Source organism: Hyla sarda, assembly GCF_029499605.1.
Source record: "Hyla sarda isolate aHylSar1 chromosome 1 unlocalized genomic scaffold, aHylSar1.hap1 SUPER_1_unloc_15, whole genome shotgun sequence".
NCBI lineage: Eukaryota > Metazoa > Chordata > Amphibia > Anura > Hylidae > Hyla > Hyla sarda.
In genome coordinates this window covers 425790-448123 of record NW_026607576.1, presented here as the reverse complement: position 1 = coordinate 448123, position 22334 = coordinate 425790, and the positions used below count along the sequence as shown (strand labels likewise).

The 22334-nt window shown below is 48.1% G+C and overlaps 1 protein-coding gene across 1 annotated transcript in view; it reads right to left on the bottom strand.

Moving 5' to 3' along the window:
* Positions 1–7096: 7096 nt before the first annotated feature.
* Positions 7097–22334, bottom strand: part of LOC130298009 (uncharacterized) — a 111325-nt gene continuing 96087 nt past the window's right edge. The window contains exons 20-25 of the mRNA XM_056550889.1: positions 21325–21403; positions 13770–13949; positions 11943–12069; positions 11754–11845; positions 11516–11624; positions 7097–9222 (exon numbers count right to left, since the gene is read on the bottom strand). Of these exons, the coding sequence (XP_056406864.1) occupies positions 8108–9222; positions 11516–11624; positions 11754–11845; positions 11943–12069; positions 13770–13949; positions 21325–21403 (1702 nt within the window). The 3' untranslated portion in view covers positions 7097–8107. The remainder of the gene's footprint in view (positions 9223–11515; positions 11625–11753; positions 11846–11942; positions 12070–13769; positions 13950–21324; positions 21404–22334) is intronic.

Below are 22334 nucleotides of genomic sequence, written 5' to 3'. Positions count from 1 at the left end.
GGCGGCGTCTCCGCCGCCTTGGTGGCTCATCATCAGAACTAGATGATGAGGACGATGAAATAAGGAAGGTGGGGTCTTCATCATCCTCTGAGCCTCTCTCGGTGTCGGAGGCAATTAGGTCATATGCCTCCTCCGCCGAAAACGCTCTGCGGGCCATTTCCCTACTCTAATGTGGATACGGGGGGGGTGTGTATGTGGGGGGAAATTTATTGGTGTGTGTGCTGCGTGTGGTGTGGTGCGATACTACCTCCCTAACCCGCCCTAACCCAACCTAACCTCCCTAACCTAACCCGCCCTAACAGAAAAAAATATAAAATAACAAGGAGCCTTTTTTTTTTAAAAAAAAAAGGGGGACTTCTAGCGCAAAAAAGCCCTGCGCCAAAAAAAAGCGTTTATCTAATCAATGGTGTGCGCACTGATAAGCGCTTGTGGCGGCAGGGGGCGCAGAAGTCAGTGGGGGTCCGGCCACTCAGCCCAGAACAGTGGCTGGTGGCTTGTACACAGACCCCCACACAAAAAAAAAACGAAAAATAAAATAAAAAAACGCTTTACCCCAAAAAAAAATGCACCCACCTGAACCCCAAAAAAAACACTGATCAGTAATAAATCACCGACAGCGGTGGGACAGGCTGCACACACAGGTACGGTCCGTCCACACAGTACACATCTGCTACTGGTGGCACGGACCGCCTATGGGTGCAAAAAAAAAAAAACGCGTTAACCGAAAAAAGTGCCTTTACCACAAAAAAAACGCTGATCAGGATAAATCACTGAAAGCGGTGAGGCACGCCGCACACACAGGTAAGGTTCGGCCACACAGTACACGCCTGCTACTGATGGCACGGACCGCCTATGGGTGCAAAAAACGCTAGAAAACGCGAAAAAAAGCACCGTCACCACAAAAAAAAAACGCTGATCAGTACTACGGGACTGATCAGCGGCGGGTGGGCTTTAACAAACGGTGGTGGACCGCTCTTTTATAACTAAGAGGGTCCGCACACACGCTTAGGAGAAAGAAAAAAAAAAAAGATCTGCGCCAAAAAAAACAAACGCTGGCGGCAGACCGCATCGACCCAGCAGGGCCGGGGTCACGCAGCTAAAGGTGCTACGGACCCACGGACACCCACTGAGGTACGCTGAAAAAAAGACAAAAAAAAAAAACTTTTTTTTTTTAACCCTAACCTGTCCCTACCTAATCTAAAGCTATCCCAGGCGATTTCTGTGCCAAGGGGCACTTTTTTTGGACTCAGGGGATGGTGGGCAGCACGGGGCTCCGTCCTGCACACCAGATCTCTGTGGAATGGCGGGCAGAACGGAGCAACGTGCTCCTAGCCCACCAGATCCACCACTTTGGCCACCCAATCACAACTGTACTGAGGGGGGTGGCCACAATGCCAGCCCCCTGTAAAGCATGGATGGTGATTGGTGGTGTATACTACACCACCAGTCACCATATATATCCGGGTCACACGTGACCCTGATGACCCGGAAGCGCTGCAGAACGCCGGTAAGTAGTTACCGGCGTCCTGCAGCGATCGCAGGTATAGAAGGTCCTCCGGACCTCCTCCTGCACACTGCCGGGATGTCTGCTGAATGAAATCAGCAGACATCTGGCTCCGATCCCCGCCTGGCGAGCGGCGGGGAACGGAATCGCAGCGCATCGCTCGTCTGAATTGACGAGCGATGCGCTGCGATCGCCGACATGGGGGGTCATCATGACCCCCCTGGGCGATATGCCGCGATGCCTGCTGAGCGATTTCAGCAGGCATCGGGCACCGGCTCCCCTCCGGCTAGCGGTGGGGGGCTGGGAATGGACAGGACGTACTCCTACGTCCTCGGTCCTTAAGGACTTGGAAACGGGGGCGTAGGAGTACGTTTATTGTCCTTAACCCCTTAAGGACCAGGCCATTTTACACCTTAAGGACCAGAGCGTTTTTTGCAATTCTGACCACTGTCACTTTAAACATTAATAACTCTGGAATGCTTTTAGTTATCATTCTGATTCCGAGATTGTTTTTTCGTGACATATTCTACTTTAACTTAGTGGTAAAATTTTATGGTAACTTGCATCCTTTCTTGGTGAAAAATCCCAAAATTTGATGAAAAAAATGAAAATTTTGCATTTTTCTAACTTTGAAGCTCTCTGATTGTAAGGAAAATGGATATTCAAAATAAAACATTTTTGGGTTCACATATACAATATGTCTACTTTATGTTTGCATCATAAAATTTATGAGTTTTTACTTTTGGAAGACACCAGAGGGCTTCAAAGTTCAGCAGCAATTTGGAAATTTTTCACAAAATTTTCAAACTCCCTATTTTTCATGGACCAGTTCAGGTTTGAAGTGGATTTGAAGGGTCTTCATATTAGAAATACCCCATAAATGACCCCATTATAAAAACTACACCCCCCAAAGTATTCAAAATGACATTCAATAAGTGTATTAACCCTTTAGGTGTTTCACAGGAATAGCAGAAAAGTGAAGGAGAAAATTCACAATCTTCATTTTTTACACTCGCATGTTCTTGTAAACCCAATTTTTGAATTTTTGCAAGGGGTAAAAAGGAGAAAATTTTTACTTGTATTTGTAGCCCAATTTCTCTCGAGTAAGCACATACCTCATATGTCTATGTTAATTGTTCAGCGGGCGCAGTAGAGGGCTCAGAAGGGAAGGAGCGACAAATGGTTTTTGGGGGGCATGTCACCTTTAGGAAGCCCCTATGGTGCCAGGACAGCAAAAAAAAACACATGGCATACCATTTTAGAAACTAGACCCCTCGGGGAACATAACAAGGGGTAAAGTGAACCTTAATACCCCACAGGTGATTCACGACTTTTGCATATGTAAAAAAAAAAAAAAAATGTTTTACCTAAAATGCTTGGTTTCCCAAAAATGTTACATTTTTAAAAAGGATAATAGCAGAAAATACCCCCCAAAATTTGAAGCCCAATTTCTCCCGATTCAGAAAACACCCCATATGGGGGTGAAAAGTGCTCTGCTGGCGCACTACAGGTCTCAGAAGAGAAGGAGTCACATTTGGCTTTTTGAAAGCAAATTTTGCTCTGGGGGCATGCCGCATTTAGGAAGCCCCTATGGTGCCAGAACCGCAAAAAAACCCCACATGGCATACCATTTTGGAAACCAGACCCCTCGGGGAACGTAAAAAGGGGTAAAGTGAACCTTAATACCCTACAGGTGTTTCACGACTTTTGCATCTGTTAAAAAAAAAAAAAAATTCTTACCTAAAATGCTTGGTTTCCCAAAATTTTTACATTTTTAAAAAGGGTAATAGCAGAAAATACCCCCCAAAATTTGAAGCCCAATTTCTCCCGCTTCAGAAAACACCCCATATGGGGGTGAGAAGTGCTCTGCTGGCGCACTACAGGTCTCAGAAGAGAAGGAGTCACATTTGGCTTTTTGAAAGCAAATTTTGCTCTGGGGGCATGCCGCATTTAGGAAGCCCCTATGGTGCCAGGACAGCAAAAAAAAACACATGGCATACCATTTTGGAAACTAGACCCCTCGGGGAACGTAACAAGGGGTAATGTGAACCTTAATACCCCACAGGTGATTCACAACTTTTGCATATGTAAAAAAAAAAAAAAAAAAATTTTTACCTAAAATGTTGGTTTCCCAAAAATTTTAGATTTTTAAAAAGGGTAATAGCAGAAAATACCCCCCATAATTTGTAACACAATTTCTCCCGAGTACGGCGATACCCCATATGTGACCCTAAACTGTTGCCTTGAAATACGACAGGGCTCCAAAGTGAGAGCGCCATGCGCATTTGAGGCCTAAATTAGGGATTGCATAGGGGGGGGGACATAGGGGTATTCTACGCCAGTGATTCCCAAACAGGGTGCCTCCAGCTGTTGTAAAAGTCCCAGCATGCCTGGACAGTCAGTGGCTATCTGGTAATACTGGGAGTAGTTGTTTTGCAACAGCTGGAGGCTCTGTTTTGGAAACAGTGGCGTACCAGACGTTTTTCATTTTTATTGGGGAGGGGAGGGGGGCTGTGTAGGGGTATGTGTATATGTAGTGTTTTTTACTTTTTATTTTATTTTGTGTTAGTGTAGTGTAGTGTTTTTAGGGTACAGTCACACGGGCGGGGGTTCACAGTAGTTTCTCGCTGGCAGTTTGAGCAGCGGCAGAAAATTTGCTGCAGCTCAAACTTGCAGCCGGATACTTACTGTAATCCTCCGCCCATGTGAGTGTACCCTGTACATTCACATTGGGGGGGGGGGGAACATCCAGCTGTTGCAAAACTACAACTCCCAGCATGTACGGTCTATCAGTGCATGCTGGGAGTTGTAGTTTTGCAACAGCTGGAGACACACAGGTTGTGAAACACTGAGTTTGGCAACAAACTCAGTCTTTTGCAACCAGTGTGCCTTCAGCTGTTGCAAAAGCTACAACCCCCAGCATGTACGGACAGCGGAAGGGCATGCTGGGTGTTGTAGTTATGCAACAGCCGGAGGCATACTACTTTGGCTGGGGATGCTGGCGATTGTAGTTATGCAACAGCTGGAGACACACTGGTTTGCTACTTAACTCAGTGTGCCTTCAGCTGTTGCAAAACTACAACTCTCAGCAGTCACCGACAGCCAACGGGCATGCTGGGAGTTGTAGTTACACAACAGCTGAAGGTACATTTTTCCATAGAAAGAATGTGCCTCCAGCTGTTGCAAAACCATAAGTCCCAGCATGCCCATAAGTGCATGCTGGGAGTTGTGGTGGTCTGCCTCCTCCTGTTGCATAACTACAGCTCCCAGCATGCCCTTTTTGCATGCTGGGAGCTGTTGCTAAGCAACAGCAGGAGGCTGTCACTCACCTCCTGCTGCTGCTTGATCGCCGCACAGGTCAGTCCCGCTGCCGCCGCCGCCGTCGTCGCTCCTGGGGCCCCGATCCCAACATTAACGCCGGGGATCGGGGTCCCCAGCACCAGGGGTGCACGTCCCGCACCCGCTCACGTCCTCCGGAAGAGGGGCGGAGCGGGTGCGGGAGTGACACCCGCAGCAGGCGCCCTGATTCGTCGGCCGGTAATCCGGCCGACGAATCAGGGCGATCGTGAGGTGGCATCAGTGCCACCTCACCCCTGCAGGCTCTGGCTGTTCGGGGCCGTCTCTGACGGCCCCGATCAGCCAGTAATTCCGGGTCACCGGGTCACTGGAGACCCGATTGACCCGGAATCGCCGCAGATCGCTGGACGGAATTGTCCAGCGATCTGCGGCCATCGCCGACATGGGGGGGCATAATGACCCCCCTGGGCGATATGCCGCGATGCCTGCTGAACGATTTCAGCAGGCATCGGGCACCGGCTCCCCTCCGGCTAGCGGCAGGGGGCCGGGAAAGGACAGGACGTACTCCTACGTCCTCGGTCCTTAAGGACTCGGAAACGGGGGCGTAGGAGTACGTCCATTGTCCTTAAGGGGTTAAGGGGTTAATAAAAAAAATAAATAAAAGTATATTAGAGATATGTTGTAGTACAACATATCAAAAAATAAAGTTGGTGACAGTGCCCATTTAAGCAACTTTGGAAAAACAGACAGGTACCAAAGAATAGCGTAAAATACCTTGATGCAGGGTATGGACATTTTTGACAATATTGCGCACTTTGGAAGAGCGGTTTAAGTTTGAAGTTTGCACTAAAATGGTAAATTTGGAGCAATTGCGCAAAATATGCAGATCTTGAAAGCGTCCACAATATAGTCTAAAATACATCAACATTGATACATGTCCCCGCCAGTCCCTAGGATAAGTGTTGTTTTAGGTCAAACCTGCACTTTAACCCCTTAACGACAAAGGATGTATATTTACGTCCTCCGCCGGCTCCCGTGATATGCCATATCATATCATATCGGGTCGGTCCCGGCGGCTATCAACGTCCGGGACCCGATCGCGGTGATGTCCTGTATTTACCCTTCAGGCGCGGCGATCAAAGCTGACAGCCGCGTCTGAAGTGAAAGTATCCCGGCTGCTCAGTCGGGCTGTTCGGGACCGCCGTGGTGAAATCGCGGCATCCCGAACAGCTTACAGGACACTGGGAGGGACCTTAACTGCCTCCTCGGTGTCCGATCGGCGAATGACTGCTCCGTGCCTGAGATCCAGGCAGAAGCAGTCAAGCACCGATAACACTGATCACAGGCGTGTTAATACATGCCAGTGATCAGTATAAGAGATCAGTGTGTGCAGTATTATAGTCTCCTATGGGATAATAATGATCAGTATAAGAGACCAGTGTGTGCAGTGTTATAGTCTCCTATGGGATAATAATGATCAGTATAAGAGATCAGTGTGTGCAGTGTTATAGTCTCCTATGGAATAATAATGATCAGTATAAGAGATCAGTGTGTGCAGTGTTATAGTCTCCTATGGGATAATAATGATCAGTATAAGAGATCAGTGTGTGCAGTATTATAGTCTCCTATGGGATAACAATGATCAGTATAAGAGATCAGTGTGTGCAGTATTATAGTCTATGGGATAACAATGATCAGTATAAGATCGGTGTGTGCAGTGTTATAGTCTCCTATGGGATAATAATGATCAGTATAAGAGATCAGTGTGTGCAGTGTTATAGTCTCCTATGGGATAACAATGATCAGTATAAGAGATCAGTGTGATCAGTATTATAGTCTCCTATAACACTGCAAAAAAAAGTTTTAAAAAAAGTGTTACTAAAGATCATTTAACGGAAAAAACCCTGCGTCCTTAAGGGGTTAAATAACACGTTAAAATACACCGGGCCTGACGGGAAACAGGGAAATTCATGATTTAGGGATTCTATAAGCAAAATAAAGTGATATCTTGATTTATATTTATACGTTTTATTGATACGCCCGACACCAGTCTGACCACAGTGCTCTCTGCTGCCACCTCTGTCCATTTCAGGAACTGTCCAGAGCAGGAGAGATTTGCTATGGGGACAGTTCCAGACACGGACAGAGGTGGCAGCAGAGAGCACTGTGAAAAGAACTACACAACTTCCTGTGTAGCATACAGCAGCTGATAAGTACTGGAAGGATTTTAAAAAAATTAATAGAAGTAATTTACAAATCACTTTAACTTTCTGAACCAGTTGATTTGAAAATAAAAGTTTATTTTTTATTATTAACCCCTTAAAGGGGCACTCCAGTGAAAAACACATGAATGGTGCAACAGTTCCTGAGCCATTAGTTTAGTTGCTTTGTGTTTGTCTATATAATGTAACGATCAGATATTTTATTAGTAATCAATGAAAAAATCCCAAATTTTACCACACAGTATAAATGTAACTTTTAATGGGAATCAAAAATCAAGAATGTGAAATCATCACTGACAGATACAATATATACAATAGTTGTCATGATTCTTATGATGATTATAAAGACAGAAGCCGTATTGGGTGTCCCTGCGTGGCGCACAACCATACAGCCTCAAATCAATTCACTCAGCTCCCAACGTGTTTCTGTTGTTAGTAAATACTTCTTCAGGGGAGAAACTGGTTGCTCATTCTTAGATTCTGAGGATTATTTGGACATGTTCTGGTGCTACAGAAACTTGTCAAATACGGCTTCTTACCCGGTACCTATCTTAGGACAATAATAATAATCTGTATTCACTCTCACCAACAGGTTTCTCCCCTGATGACATTGGTGATAATTGTGTAGTTTTCTGTGAGGGTCTTTTTTTACCCGACGAGTAATTTTCCATGATATTTACAAATTTTTCCCTATGTTTTTTTTTTTTTTTTTTTACTGTTCTGTGGTCACACCCTTTTAGTCGGGACCACTTCCTTTCTCCAGGACCTTCCCACTGAGCCAATCACTGGCCGAAACGGGGCACCAATCAGCATATTCTTTTTCTACAGGCCTTTACTTTTCCACCATCCTGTTTGGATCACCCTGTATTACACAGCCAAATATATCTATCATCATATTTAATGATTCAGCTTCCCTCCTGTTAGATTTCTCTCATGTCTAACAGGATCTAATTTTTTTTTTTTACCACAGCATTTACCACATCCTGAACACAAATATGGCTAATCTCCTGTGTGAATTCTCTCATGTTTAACAAGGTTTGATTTTTTTCATAAAGCATTTCCCACATTATCAACACAAATATGACTAATCCCCCCTGTGTCTTCTCTCATGTTTAACAAGTTTTGCTTTTTCCATAAAGCATTTCCCACATTCTGAACATGAATAAGGTTTCACACCTGTGTGGATTCTCCTATGCTTACCACAGTTTGATCTATCTGAAAAACATTTCCCACATTCTGAACATGAAAATGGCATCTCTCCTGTGTGTGTTCTCACATGTCTAACAAGATGCGATTTATGTGAAAAGCATTTCCCACATTCTAAGCATGGATATGGCTTCTCTCCCGTGTGACTTCTCTCATGTATAACAAGATGTGATTTTTGTGTATACCCTTTTCCACATTCTGAACAGGAATATGGCCTCTCTCCTGTGTGACTTCTCTCATGTATAACAAGATGTGATTGCGTTATACAGCATTTCCCACATTCTGAACACACATATGGATTTTCTCCTGTGTGAATTCTTCTATGTGTAATGAGATGTGACCTATCTGTAAAACATTTCCCACATTCTGAACATGAATATGGTTTCTCTCCTGTGTGAATTCTTGCATGTCTAACAAGAGTTGGTTTATCTGTAAAACATTTCCCACACTCAGAACACGGATATGGCTTCATCCTTTCATGCCCTTTTTTGTGTTTAATCAGAAATAAACTTTTTCTGAAATATTTCCCACATTCATCACAGTTAAAACCTGTCCCCCCGTTCTGATCTGTCTCTATGATAACAATGTGTGGTTGGTCAGGAGAAGGTTCCATATGATCAGGGGGATTATTATATGATAGATCTGGATAGACATTAGGGGTAAGGAGGTCTTCTCCTGAGGAGCGCTCCATGATCTCTCCATCTTCTCCTGAGGAGCGCTCCATGATCTCTCCATCTTCTCCTGAGGAGCGCTCCATGATCTCTCCATCTTCTCCTGAGGAGCGCTCCATGATCTCTCCATCTTCTCCTGAGGAGCGCTCCATGATCTCTCCATCTTCTCCTGAGGAGCGCTCCATGATCTCTCCATCTTGTCCTGAGGAGCGCTCCATGATCTCTCCATCTTGTCCTGAGGAGCGCTCCACGATCTCTCCATCTTCTCCTTTATCACTCACAGATAACATGACGTTTCCCTCGCGGTTTTTATTGGGATTTCCTGTTGGGGTAAAATCAGGTCAATCAGATTGATGCAGATTTGGGTAATTCCCCTATATACACAGGTGGATACAGTACAGGAGATGTGTCAGTCTTCCCTTAATACGTTCTTTTTGTTTGCAGACACTTCTGGCTTCAGATCTAACAACTGCATCAGAACTGCCCCAATAATGGTCATGTGATGGAGGAGGTGACGTATGAGACCCCGTACTGACACGTTTCGTTTTTTTGTTACCCTGTGGTATCACTACAAGGGCTGATTGTGCTAAATTTGAATGCCACAGTTGCACAATAGCTAAGACTTTTAAATGCTGTTTTAATCGTGCATACTCTTTTAATACATATTTTCTATCACCTCAGCCTCAGTGTTTAGTGTAACCTCTACCTTGCTGTGCTGCATTTTTATTTTATTTTTACTGACACAGAACCTTGTGGATCCAGTGTATCAGTAACCTCTTCTCCTCTTAGATGCAATCTATAGTAGTGTCCTGTATAAATCATCCCCAGAGCAGAGCGGCCTATATCCGGGCACAGCAGAGAGGAGTAGGTGTTGTGATTGGCAGAAAACTACCAGGGGTTCAATAGAAACAGTGAGAGACCAAAGATCACCAAGGGTTAATGTAACAAAACTCAGGAAGGTTGTTCAATATCTTTGGAGAGGACCCACAGATGACCTCGGAGAGGACCCACAGATGACCTCGGAGAGGACCCACAGATGACCTCGGAGAGGACCCACAGATGACCCCGGAGAGGACCCACAGATGACCCCGGAGAGGACCCACAGATGACCCCGGAGAGGACCCACAGATGACCCCGGAGAGGACCCACAGATGACCCCGGAGAGGACCCACAGATGACCCCGGAGAGGACCCACAGATGACCCGGGAGAGGACCCACAGATGACCTCGGAGAGGACCCACAGATGACCTCGGAGAGGACCCACAGATGACCTCGGAGAGCACCCACAGATGACCCCGGAGAGGACCCACAGATGACCTCGGAGAGGACCCACAGATGACCCCGGAGAGGATCCACAGATGACCTCGGAGAGGACCCACAGATGACCCCGGAGAGGACCCACAGATGACCTCGGAGAGGACCCACAGATGACCTCGGAGAGGACCCCAGATGACCCCGTAAAGGACCCACAGATGACCTCGGAGAGGACCCACAGATGACCCCGGAGAGGACCCATAGATGACCCCGGAGAGGACCCCGGAGAGGACCCACAGATGACCCCGGAGAGGACCCACAGATGACCCCGGAGAGGACCCACAGATGATCCCGGAGAGGACCCACAGATGATCCCGGAGAGGACCCACAGATGACCCCGGAGAGGACCCACAGATGACCCCGGAGAGGACCCACAGATGACCTCGGAGAGGACCCACAGATGACCTCGGAGAGGACCCACAGATGACCTCGGAGAGGACCCACAGATGACCTCGGAGAGGACCCACAGATGACCCCGTAAAGGACCCACAGATGACCTCGGAGAGGACCCACAGATGACCCCGGAGAGGACCCATAGATGACCCCGGAGAGGACCCATAGATGACCCCGGAGAGGACCCACAGATGACCCCGGAGAGGACCCATAGATGACCCCGGAGAGGACCCATAGATGACCCCGGAGAGGACCCCGGAGAGGACCCACAGATGACCCCGGAGAGGACCCACAGATGACCCCGGAGAGGACCCACAGATGACCCCGGAGAGGACCCACAGATGATCCCGGAGAGGACCCACAGATGACCCCGGAGAGGACCCACAGATGACCCCGGAGAGGACCCACAGATGACCTCGGAGAGGACCCACAGATGACCTCGGAGAGGACCCACAGATGACCTCGGAGAGGACCCACAGATGACCTCGGAGAGGACCCACAGATGACCTCGGAGAGGACCCACCGATGACCTTGGAGAGGACCCACAGATGACCCCGGAGAGGACCCACAGATGACCCCGGAGAGGACCCACAGATGACCTCGGAGAGGACCCATAGATGACCTTGGAGAGGATCTCTATGTGCAGTCTCCTCCCTTAGGTCCTGACTATACATAACACAGGGGATCACTGGGGCCTGAAGGGTTAATGTAATGTAGATCTAAGGTGGAGCCTCCCCTGAAGAAACCTCTGAATTCCCTCTGTAATCCATTATTACATCCCTGGGGTAACACCTCCTGGCATTATTACCTACCTGGGGTAACACCTCCTGGAATTATTACATACCTGGGGTAACACCTCCTGGAATTATTACATAGCTGTGGTAACACCTCCTGGAATTATTACATACCTGGGGTAACACCTCCTGGAATTTCCTCCTTCACTTCCCTCATACACGGGTGATGGCCGCTCATCCTCTCTTCTTCATCCTCCACTTTATTATTAGTCAGATCTCCCCCCTGATGTCACATATAGAACAATTCACTACAATACAGCAGACAGGAGGAGCAACAGAGACCCCCAAAATCTACCCCCACATCTATGACTGCAGGACCCCCCTATAGAGATATAGGATCAGCCTCATCTACCTGATGCTTCTCTGGGACATTTCCCTCTGGACAGTCCTGGGAATACAGAGGGTGGGGACACCTCTCGGGTGGATTTCTATCAATGACTCCATCTGTAGGGAACACACAAGGAATGAATACATCAGTGCTGGATAGATTTCTATGTTACTAGGTAGTGAGAGTGATATCGATATATATGTCTCTTCTTACTTTGTGATGTGAGGGGCCGGTGATCCTCCATCATGACTATGTCCTGGTACAGATCCTTGTGTCCTTCTACATACTCCCACTCCTCCATGGAGAAATAGACCGCCACATCCTGACACCTTATAGGAACCTGACACACAATGATACCGTCATCACCAGACCCCTCCATTACTGTATAATGTCCCAGCAGTGTCACCTCTCTAATCATCACCAGACCCCTCCATTACTGTATAATGTCCCAGCAGTGTCACCTCTCTAATCATCACCAGAGCCCTCCATTACTGTATAATGTCCCAGCAGTGTCACCTCTCCAGTCATCACCAGAGCCCTCCATTACTGTATAATGTCCCAGCAGTGTCACCTCTCTAATCATCACCAGACCCCTCCATTACTGTATAATGCCCCAGCAGTGTCACCTCTCTAATCAACTCCAGACCTCTCCATTACTGTATAATGTGCCAGCAGTGTCACCTCTCTAATCATCACCAGACCCCTCCATTACTGTATAATGTCCCAGCAGTGTCACCTCTCTAATCATCACCAGACCCCTCCATTACTGTATAATGTCCCAGCAGTGTCACCTCTCTAATCATCACCAGACCCCTCCATTACTGTATAATGTCCCAGCAGTGTCACCTCTCTAATCATCACCAGACCCCTCCATTACTGTATAATGTCCCAGCAGTGTCACCTCTCTAATCATCTCCAGACCTCTCCATTACTGTATAATGTCCCAGCAGTGTCACCTCTCTAATCATCACCAGACCCCTCCATTACTGTACAATGTCCCAGCAGTGTCACCTCTCTAATCATCACCAGACCCCCTCCATTACGGTATAATGTCCCAGCAGTGTCACCTCTACAGTCATGACCAGACCCCTCCATTACTGTATAATGTCCCAACAGTGTCACCTCTCTAATCATCACCAGACCCCTCCATTACTGTATAATGTCCCAGCAGTGTCACCTCTCTAATCATCACCAGACCCCTCCATTACTGTACAATGTCCCAGCAGTGTCACCTCTCTAATCATCACCAGACCCCTCCATTACGGTATAATGTCCCAGCAGTGTCACCTCTACAGTCATGACCAGACCCCTCCATTACTGTATAATGTCCCAACAGTGTCAACTCTCATCACCAGACCCCTCCATTACTGTATAATGTCCCAGCAGTGTCACCACTCTAATCATCACCAGACCCCTCCATTACTGTATAATGTCCCAGCAGTGTCACCTCTCCAGTCATCACCAGACCCCTCCATTACTGTATAATGTCCCAGCAGTATAACCTCTCTAATCATCACCAGACCCCTCAATTACTGTAAAATGTCCCAGTAGTGTCACCTCTCTAATCATCACCAGATCCCTCCATTACTGTATAATGTCCCAGCAGTGTCACCTCTCTAATCATCACCAGACCCCTCCATTACTGTATAATGTCCCAGCAGTGTCACCTCTCTAATCATCACCAGACCCCTCCATTACGGTATAATGTCCCAGCAGTGTCACCTCTCCAGTCATCACCAGACCCCTCCATTACTGTATAATGTCCCAGCAGTGTCATCTCTCCAGTCATCACCAGACCCCTCCATTACTGTATAATGTCCCAGCAGTGTCACCTCTCCAGTCATCACCAGACCCCTCCATTACTGTATAATGTCCAGCAGGGGCACCTCTCATCACCAGACCCCTCCATTACTGTATAATGTCCCAGCAGGGTCACCTCTCCAGTCATCACCAGACCCCTCCATTACTGTATAATGTCCAGCAGGGGCACCTCTCATCATCAGACCCCTCCATTACTGTATAATGTCCCAGCAGGGTCACCTCTCCAGTCAGCAGCTCAGTGATCCTGTGGATGAGTTCTAGGATCTTCTCCTCATGTATCAGTGAGTGAGGTGGGGGCTCCGTGATGTTGCCCCGGGCCCTGCTCCGTCCTCCTGACTCCTGGAGATGGCTGCTGGGGGCCACACACTCCCCCCATGTCTTCTTCACTATGATGTAATCCTGTGTATGGAGAGAGACAATGAGGGGACTGACCACAGTATTCCTCCCCCACTACAAAGAGGAGATTGTGCCCCCTGTATAGAGCTCTAGTGAGCACATCTGGAATACTGGGGTCAGTTCTGGAGACCTCACCTACAAAGAGACATCCAGAACATAGAACGGGGCCAAAGATGGGGGACAACAATGGTGGAAATGTAGATGGGGGCAAACAATGGTGGAAATGTAGATGGGGACAACAATGGCGGAAATGTAGATGGGGGCCAACAATGGTGGAAATGTAGATGGGGACCAACAATGGTGGAAATGTAGATGGGGACAACAATGGTGGAAATGTAGATGGGGACAACAATGGTGGAAATGTAGATGGGGACAAAAATGGTGGAAATGTAGATGGGGACAACAATGGCGGAAATGTAGATGGGGGCCAACAATGGCGGAAATGTAGATGGGGGACAACAATGGTGGAAATGTAGATGGGGACAACAATGGTAAAAATGTAGATGGGGACAACAATGGTGGAAATGTAGAAGGGGGACAACAATGGTAGAAATGTAGATGGGGACAACAATGGTGGAAATGTAGATGGGGACAACAATGGTGGAAATGTAGATGGAGACAACAATGGTGGAAATGTAGATGGAGGACAACAATGGTGGAAATGTAGATGGGGGACAACAATGGTGGAAATGTAGATGGGGGGACAACAATGGTGGAAATGTAGATGGAGGACAACAATGGTGGAAATGTAGATGGGGGGACAACAATGGTGGAAATGTAGATGGGGACAACAATGGTGGAAATGTAGATGGAGGACAACAATGGTGGAAATGTAGATGGGGACAACAATGGTGGAAATGTAGATGGGGACAACAATGGTGGAAATGTAGATGGAGACAACAATGGTGGAAATGTAGATGGAGGGACAACAATGGTGGAAATGTAGATGAGGACAACAATGGTGGAAAAGTAGATGGGGACAACAATGGTAGAAATGTAGATGGGGACAACAATGGTGGAAATGTAGATGAGGACAACAATGGTGGAAAAGTAGATGGGGACAACAATGGTAGAAATGTAGATGGGGACAACAATGGTGGAAATGTAGATGGAGGGACAACAATGGTAGAAATGTAGATGAGACAACAATGGTGGAAATGTAGATGGGGACAACAATGGTGGAAATGTAGATGGGGACAACAATGGTGGAAATGTAGATGGCGACAACAATGGTGGAAATGTAGATGGAGACAACAATGGTGGAAATGTAGATGGAGACAACAATGGTGGAAATGTAGATGGTGACAACAATGGTGGAAATGTAGATGGAGGACAACAATGGTGGAAATGTAGATGGGGACAACAATGATGGAAATGTAGATGGAGACAACAATGGTGGAAATGTAGCTGGAGACAACAATGGTGGAAATGTAGATGGGGACAACAATGGTGGAAATGTAGCTGGAGACAACAATGGTGGAAATGTAGATGGGGACAACAATGGTGGAAATGTAGATGGAGACAACAATGGTGGAAATGTAGATGGTTGCTAGGATTCGGCTAGCTGGATGTGGATCCTCTGTGTCAGCGAGGGATTGGCGTGGACAGTGTCGGTGGACCGGTTCTAGGTTGCTACTGGTTTTCACCAGAGCCCACCGCAAAGCGGGATGGTCTTGCCTCGGCGGTAGCAACCAGGTCGTATCCACCGGCAACGGCTCAACCTTGCTGACTGCTGAGAAGGCGTGGGACAGAAGGACTAGGCAGAGGCAAGGTCAGACGTAGCACAAGGTCGGGGCAGGCGGCAAGGTTCATAGTCAATGGATATAGCAAGAGGTCAGGAACACAGTTATGGCAAACACAATAAACGCTTTCTCCAGGCACAAAGGCAACAATATCCGTCAAGGAAGTGAGGGGGAAGTGAGGTTAAATACACAGGGAGCAGGTGTAGGCTAATTAGACTGATTGGGCCAGGCACCAATCATTGGTGCACTGGCCCTTTAAATCTTAGAGAGCTGGCGCGTGCGCGCGCCCTAAGGAGCGGAGCCGTACGCGCCAGGACGTGACAGCCGGGGATCGGCACAGGTGAGTGACTTGAGATGCGATTTGCGAGCGGGCGCGTCTCGCTATGCGAATCGCATCCCCGCCGGCAGAGTCAGTGCAGCGCTCCCGTTCAGCGGGTCTGACCGGGGCGCTGCAGAGAGAGGAACGCCGCGAGCGCTCCGGGGAGGAGCAGGGACCCGGAGTGCTCGGCGTAACAGTACCCCCCCCCTTAGGTCTCCCCCTCTTTTTGTCCGGATGTCGCTCCACCAGGGAAGTGGACATTGGGAGCGACTGTAGAGTCTCCTTCTGGAGGACAGAGAAGTCCTGGGTATACACATCAACGGCAGGGAGTTCAGAAGGAGTGGGAATGGGGAGGGGGGGCAGAGGGTGAAGCTTGGTACGGGGCAGAGTGTTACCAGGACGGAGGCTATGAGGAGGCAAAGCATAGTCCTGATAGGCCTTGGGGAGACCAGGTGTAGGAGGAGGAACTGAGGCTTGCCAGACGGGACAGGGAGCAGACGTGAGGCATTTTTGTGGCAAGAAGCACCCCAGCTCTTGATCTCCCCGGTGGTCCAATCAAGGGTAGGAGAGTGGCGTTGGAGCCATGGCAGACCAAGGAGGACTTCAGAGGTGCAGTTGGGCAAAACAAAAAGTTAAATTTTTTCGTGATGCAGTCCAATGCTCATGAGCAGAGGTTCTGTGTGGTAACGCACGGTGCAGTCCAATTTCACTCCGTTGACCGAGGAAATGTAGAGCGGCTTGGCGAGACAGGTCACAGGAATGTTGAACTTATTAACAAGAGAGGCCAAAATGAAATTTCCCGCAGAACCAGAGTCCAAGCAGGCCACAGCTGAGAAGGAGGAGTTGGCAGAAGGAGAAATCCGTACGGGCACAGTGAGACGTGGAGAAGCAGACTTCAGACCAAGAGACGCCACTCCCACGTGAGCTGGGTGCGTGCGTGCGTTTCCCAGACGTGGAGGACGAATAGGGCAATCCACCAAGAAATGTTCGGTACTAGCGCAGTACAGACATAAATTTTTATCTCTGCGGCGAGTCCTCTATTCATGGGTCAGGCGAGACCGATCCACTTGCATAGCCTCCTCGGCGGGAGGCACAGGGGTAGATTGCAAAGGATACTGTGAGAGAGGTGCCCAGAGATCAAGGTCTTTTTCCTGGCGGAGCTCCTGGTGTCTTTCAGAAAAACGCATGTCAATGCGGGTGGCCAAATGGATAAGTTCTTGCAGGTTGGCAGGAATTTCTCGTGCGGCCAGCACATCTTTGATGTTACTGGATAGGCCTTTTTTAAAGGTCACGCAGAGAGCCTCATTATTCCAAGATAATTCGGAGGCGAGAGTACGAAATTGGATGGCGTACTCGCCTACTGAAGAATTACCCTGAACCAGGTTCAGCAGGGCAGTCTCGGCAGAGGAAGCTCGGGCTGGTTCCTCGAAGACACTTCGAATCTCAGCGAAAAAGGAGTGTACAGAGGCAGTGACAAGATCATTGCGGTCCCAGAGAGGTGTGGCCCAAGACAAGGCCTTTCCAGACAGAAGACTCACTACGAACGCCACCTTAGACCGTTCTGTAGGAAATAGGTCCGACAACATCTCCAAATGTAGGGAACATTGTGACAGGAAACCACGGCAAAGTCTAGAGTCCCATCAAATTTGTCCGGCAAGGACAAGCGGAGGCCAGGAGCGGGCACTCGCTGCGGAGGAGGTGCAGGAGCTGGCGGAGGAGATGGTTGCTGCTGTAGCTGTGGCAGAAGTTGCTGTAGCATGGCGGTCAACTGCGACAGCTGCTGTCCTTGTTGGGCGAACTGTTGTCCAATTTGCTCTATCTGTTGCGACTGCTGGGCGACCACCGTAGATAGGTCAGCGACAACTGGCAGCGGGACCTCAGCGGGATCCATGGCCGGATCTACTGCTAGGATTCGGCTAGCTGGATGTGGATCCGCTGTGTCAGCGAGGGATTGGCGTGGACCGTGTCGGTGGACCGGTTCTAGGTTGCTACTGGTTTTCACCAGAGCCCGCCGCAAAGCCGAATGGTCTTGCTGCGGCGGTAGCAACCAGGTCGTATCCACCGGCAACGGCTCAACCTCACTGACTGCTGAGAAGGCGAGGGACAGAAGGACTAGACAGAGGCAAGGTCAGACTTGGCAGAAGGTCGGGGCAGGCGGCAAGGTTCATAGTCAATGGATATAGCAAGAGGTCAGGAACACAGTAATGGCAAACACAATAAACGCTTTCTCCAGGCACAAAGGCAACAAGATCCGGCAAGGAAGTGAGGGGGAAGTGAGGTTAAATAGACAGGGAGCAGGTGGAGGCTAATAAGGCTGATTGGGCCAGGCACCAATCATTGGTGCACTGGCCCTTTAAATCTTAGAGAGCTGGCGCGCGCGCGCCCTAAGGAGCGGAGCCGCGCACGCCAGGACGTGACAGCCGGGGACCGGGACAGGTGAGTGACTTGGGATGCGATTCGCGAGCGGGCGCGTCCCGCTATGCGAATCGCATCCCCGCCGTCAGAGTCAGTGCAGCGCTCCCGGTCAGCGGGTCTGACCGGGGCGCTGCAGAGAGAGGAACACCGCGAGCGCTCCGGGGAGGAGCAGGGACCCGGAGCGCTCGGCATAACAATGGTGACAATGATAGAAATGTAGATGGGGACAACAATGGTGGAAATGTAGATGGGGGACAACAATGGTGGAAATGTAGATGGGGACAACAATGGTGGAAATGTAGATGGGGGCACAACAATGGTGGAAATGTAGATGAGACAACAATGGTGGAAATGTAGATGGGGACAACAATGGTGGAAATGTAGATGGGGGGACAACAATGGTGGAAATGTAGAGGGGGACAACAATGGTGGAAATGTAGATGGGGACAACAATGGTGGAAATGTAGATGGGGGGACAACAATGGTGGAAATGTAGATGGGGACAACAATGGTGGAAATGTAGATGGCGGGACAACAATGGAGGAAATGTAGATGGGGACAACAATGGTGGAAATGTAGATGGGGACAACAATGGTGGAAATGTAGATGGGGACAACAATGGTGGAAATGTAGATGGAGGGACAACAATGGTGGAAATGTAGATGGGGACAACAATGGTGGAAATGTAGATGGGGAACAACAATGGTGGAAATGTAGATGGGGGGGACAACAATGGTGGAAATGTAGATAAGGGGACAACAATGGTGGAAATGTAGATGGGGGACAACAATGGTGGAAATGTAGATGTGGACAACAATGGTGGAAATGTAGATAAGGGGACAACAATGGTGGAAATGTAGATGGGGGGACAACAATGGTGGAAATGTAGATGGGGACAACAATGGTGGAAATGTAGATGTGGACAACAATGGTGGAAATGTAGATAAGGGGACAACAATGGTGGAAATGTAGATGGGGGGACAACAATGGTGGAAATGTAGATGGGGGGACAACAATGGTGGAAATGTAGATGGGGACAACAATGGTGGAAATGTAGATGGGGGGGACAACAATGGTGGAAATGTAGATAAGGGGACAACAATGGTGGAAATGTAGATGGGGGACAACAATGGTGGAAATGTAGATGTGGACAACAATGGTGGAAATGTAGATAAGGGGACAACAATGGTGGAAATGTAGATGGGGGGACAACAATGGTGGAAATGTAGATGGGGGACAACAATGGTGGAAATGTAGATGGGGGGGACAACAATGGTGGAAATGTAGATGAGGGACAACAATGGTGGAAATGTATATGGGGACAACAATGGTGGAAATGTAGATGGGGACAACAATGGTGGAAATGTAGATGGGGGGACAACAATGGTGGAAATGTAGATGAGGGACAACAATGGTGGAAATGTAGATGGGGACAACAATGGTGGAAATGTATATGGGGACAACAATGGGGGAAATGTAGATGGGGACAACAATGGTGGAAATGTAGATGGGGACAACAATGGTGGAAATGTAGATGGGGACAACAATGGTGGAAATGTAGATAGGACAACAATGGTGGAAATGTAGATGGGGGACAACAATGGTGGAAATGTAGATGGGGGACAACAATGGTGGAAATGTAGATGGGGAGAACAATGATGGAAATGTAGATGGGGACAACAATGGTGGAAATGTAGATGGAGACAACAATGGTGGAAATGTAGATGGAGACAACAATGATGAAAATGTAGATGGGGACAACAATGGTGGAAATGTAGATGGGGGGACAACAATGGTGGAAATGTAGATGGGGGGACATCAATGGTGGAAATGTAGATGGGGACAACAATGGTGGAAATATAGATGGGGACAACAATGGTGGAAATGTAGATGGGGGGACAACAATGGTGGAAATGTAGATGGGACAACAATGGTGGAAATGTAGATGGGGACAACAATGGTGAAAATGTAGATGGGGGACAACAATGGTGGAAATGTGGATGGGTACAACAATGGTGGAAATGTAGATGGGGGACAACAATGGTGGAAATGTGGATGATGGGACAACAATGGTGAAAATATAGATGGGGGGACAACAATGGTGGAAATGTAGATGGGGACAACAATAGTGAAAATGTAGATGGTGACAACAATGGTGGAAATGTAGATGGAGACAACAATAGTGAAAATGTAGATGGTGACAACAATGGTGGAAATGTAGATGGAGACAACAATGGTGAAAATGTAGATGGGGACAACAATGGTGGAAATATAGATGGGGGACAACAATGGTGGAAATGTAGATGGGGACAACACTGGTGGATAGGTAGATGGTGGGACAACAATGGTGGATATGTAGATGGGGACAACAATGGTGGAAATATAGATGGGGACAACAATGGTGGAAATGTAGATGGGGACAACAATGGTGGAAATGTAGAAGGGGGGACAACAATGGTGGAAATGTAGATGGGGGACAACAATGGTGGAAATGTAGATGGGGACAACAATGGTGGAAATGTAGATGGGGACAACAATGGTGGAAATGTAGATGGAGGACAACAATGGTGGAAATGTAGATGGGGACAACAATGGTGGAAATGTAGATGGGGGACAACAATGGTGGAAATGTAGATGGGGGACAACAATGGTGGAAATGTAGAAGGGGGGACAACAATGGTGGAAATGTAGATGGGGGACAACAATGGTGGAAATGTAGAAGGGGGGACAACAATGGTGGAAATGTAGATGGGGGACAACAATGGTGGAAATGTAGATGGGGGGACAACAATGGTGGAAATGTAGATGGGGAAAACAATGGTGGAAATGTAGATGGGGACAACAATGGTGGAAATGTAGATGGGGACCCAACAATGGTGGAAATGTAGATGGGTCACCTCACCTCTCCGGTCAACAGGTGAAGGATCTCCAAGGTGAAGTGTAATATTCTCTTAGTCATCTCATTCCTTTCCTTTTCCATCCTTGGGGGTCATTCAGGAGAAGAGGAGACAACTGATCAGCTGGAGGTGAATGGGGTGACACACTGTAACAAACCTCATGTAATCTCCTTACTACTGGGGTGACACACTGTAACAAACCTCCTCCTCATGTAATCTCCTTACTACTGGGGTGACACACTGTAACAAACCTCCTCCCCATGTAATCTCCTTACTACTGGGGTGACACACTGTAACAAACCCCCTCCTCATGTAATCTCCTTACTACTGGGGTGACACACTGTAACAAACCTCCTCCTCATGTAATCTCCTTACTACTGGGGTGACACACTGTAACAAACCCCCTCCTCATGTAATCTCCTTACTACTGGGGTGACACACTGTAACAAACCCCCTCCTCATGTAATCTCCTTACTACTGGGGTGACACACTGTAACAAACCTCCTCCTCATGTAATCTCCTTACTACTGGGGTGACACACTGTAACAAACCTCCTCCTCATGTAATCTCCTTACTACTGGGGTGACACACTGTAACAAACCCCCTCCTCATGTAATCTCCTTACTACTGGGGTGACACACTGTAACAAACCCCCTCCTCATGTAATCTCCTTACTACTGGGGTGACACACTGTAACAAACCCCCTTCTCATTTAATCTCCGTACTACTGGGGTGACACACTGTAACAAACCCCCTTCTCATGTAATCTCCGTACTACTGGGGTGACACACTGTAACAAACCTCGTCCTCATGTAATCTCCTTACTACTGGGGTGACACACTGTAACAAACCTCCTCCTGTAATCTCCTTACTACTGGGGTGACACACTGTAACAAACCTCCTCATGTAATCTCCTTACTACTGGGGTGACACACTGTAACAAACCTCCTCCTCATGTAATCTCCTTACTACTGGGGTGACACACTGTAACAAACCTCCTCCCCATGCAATCTCC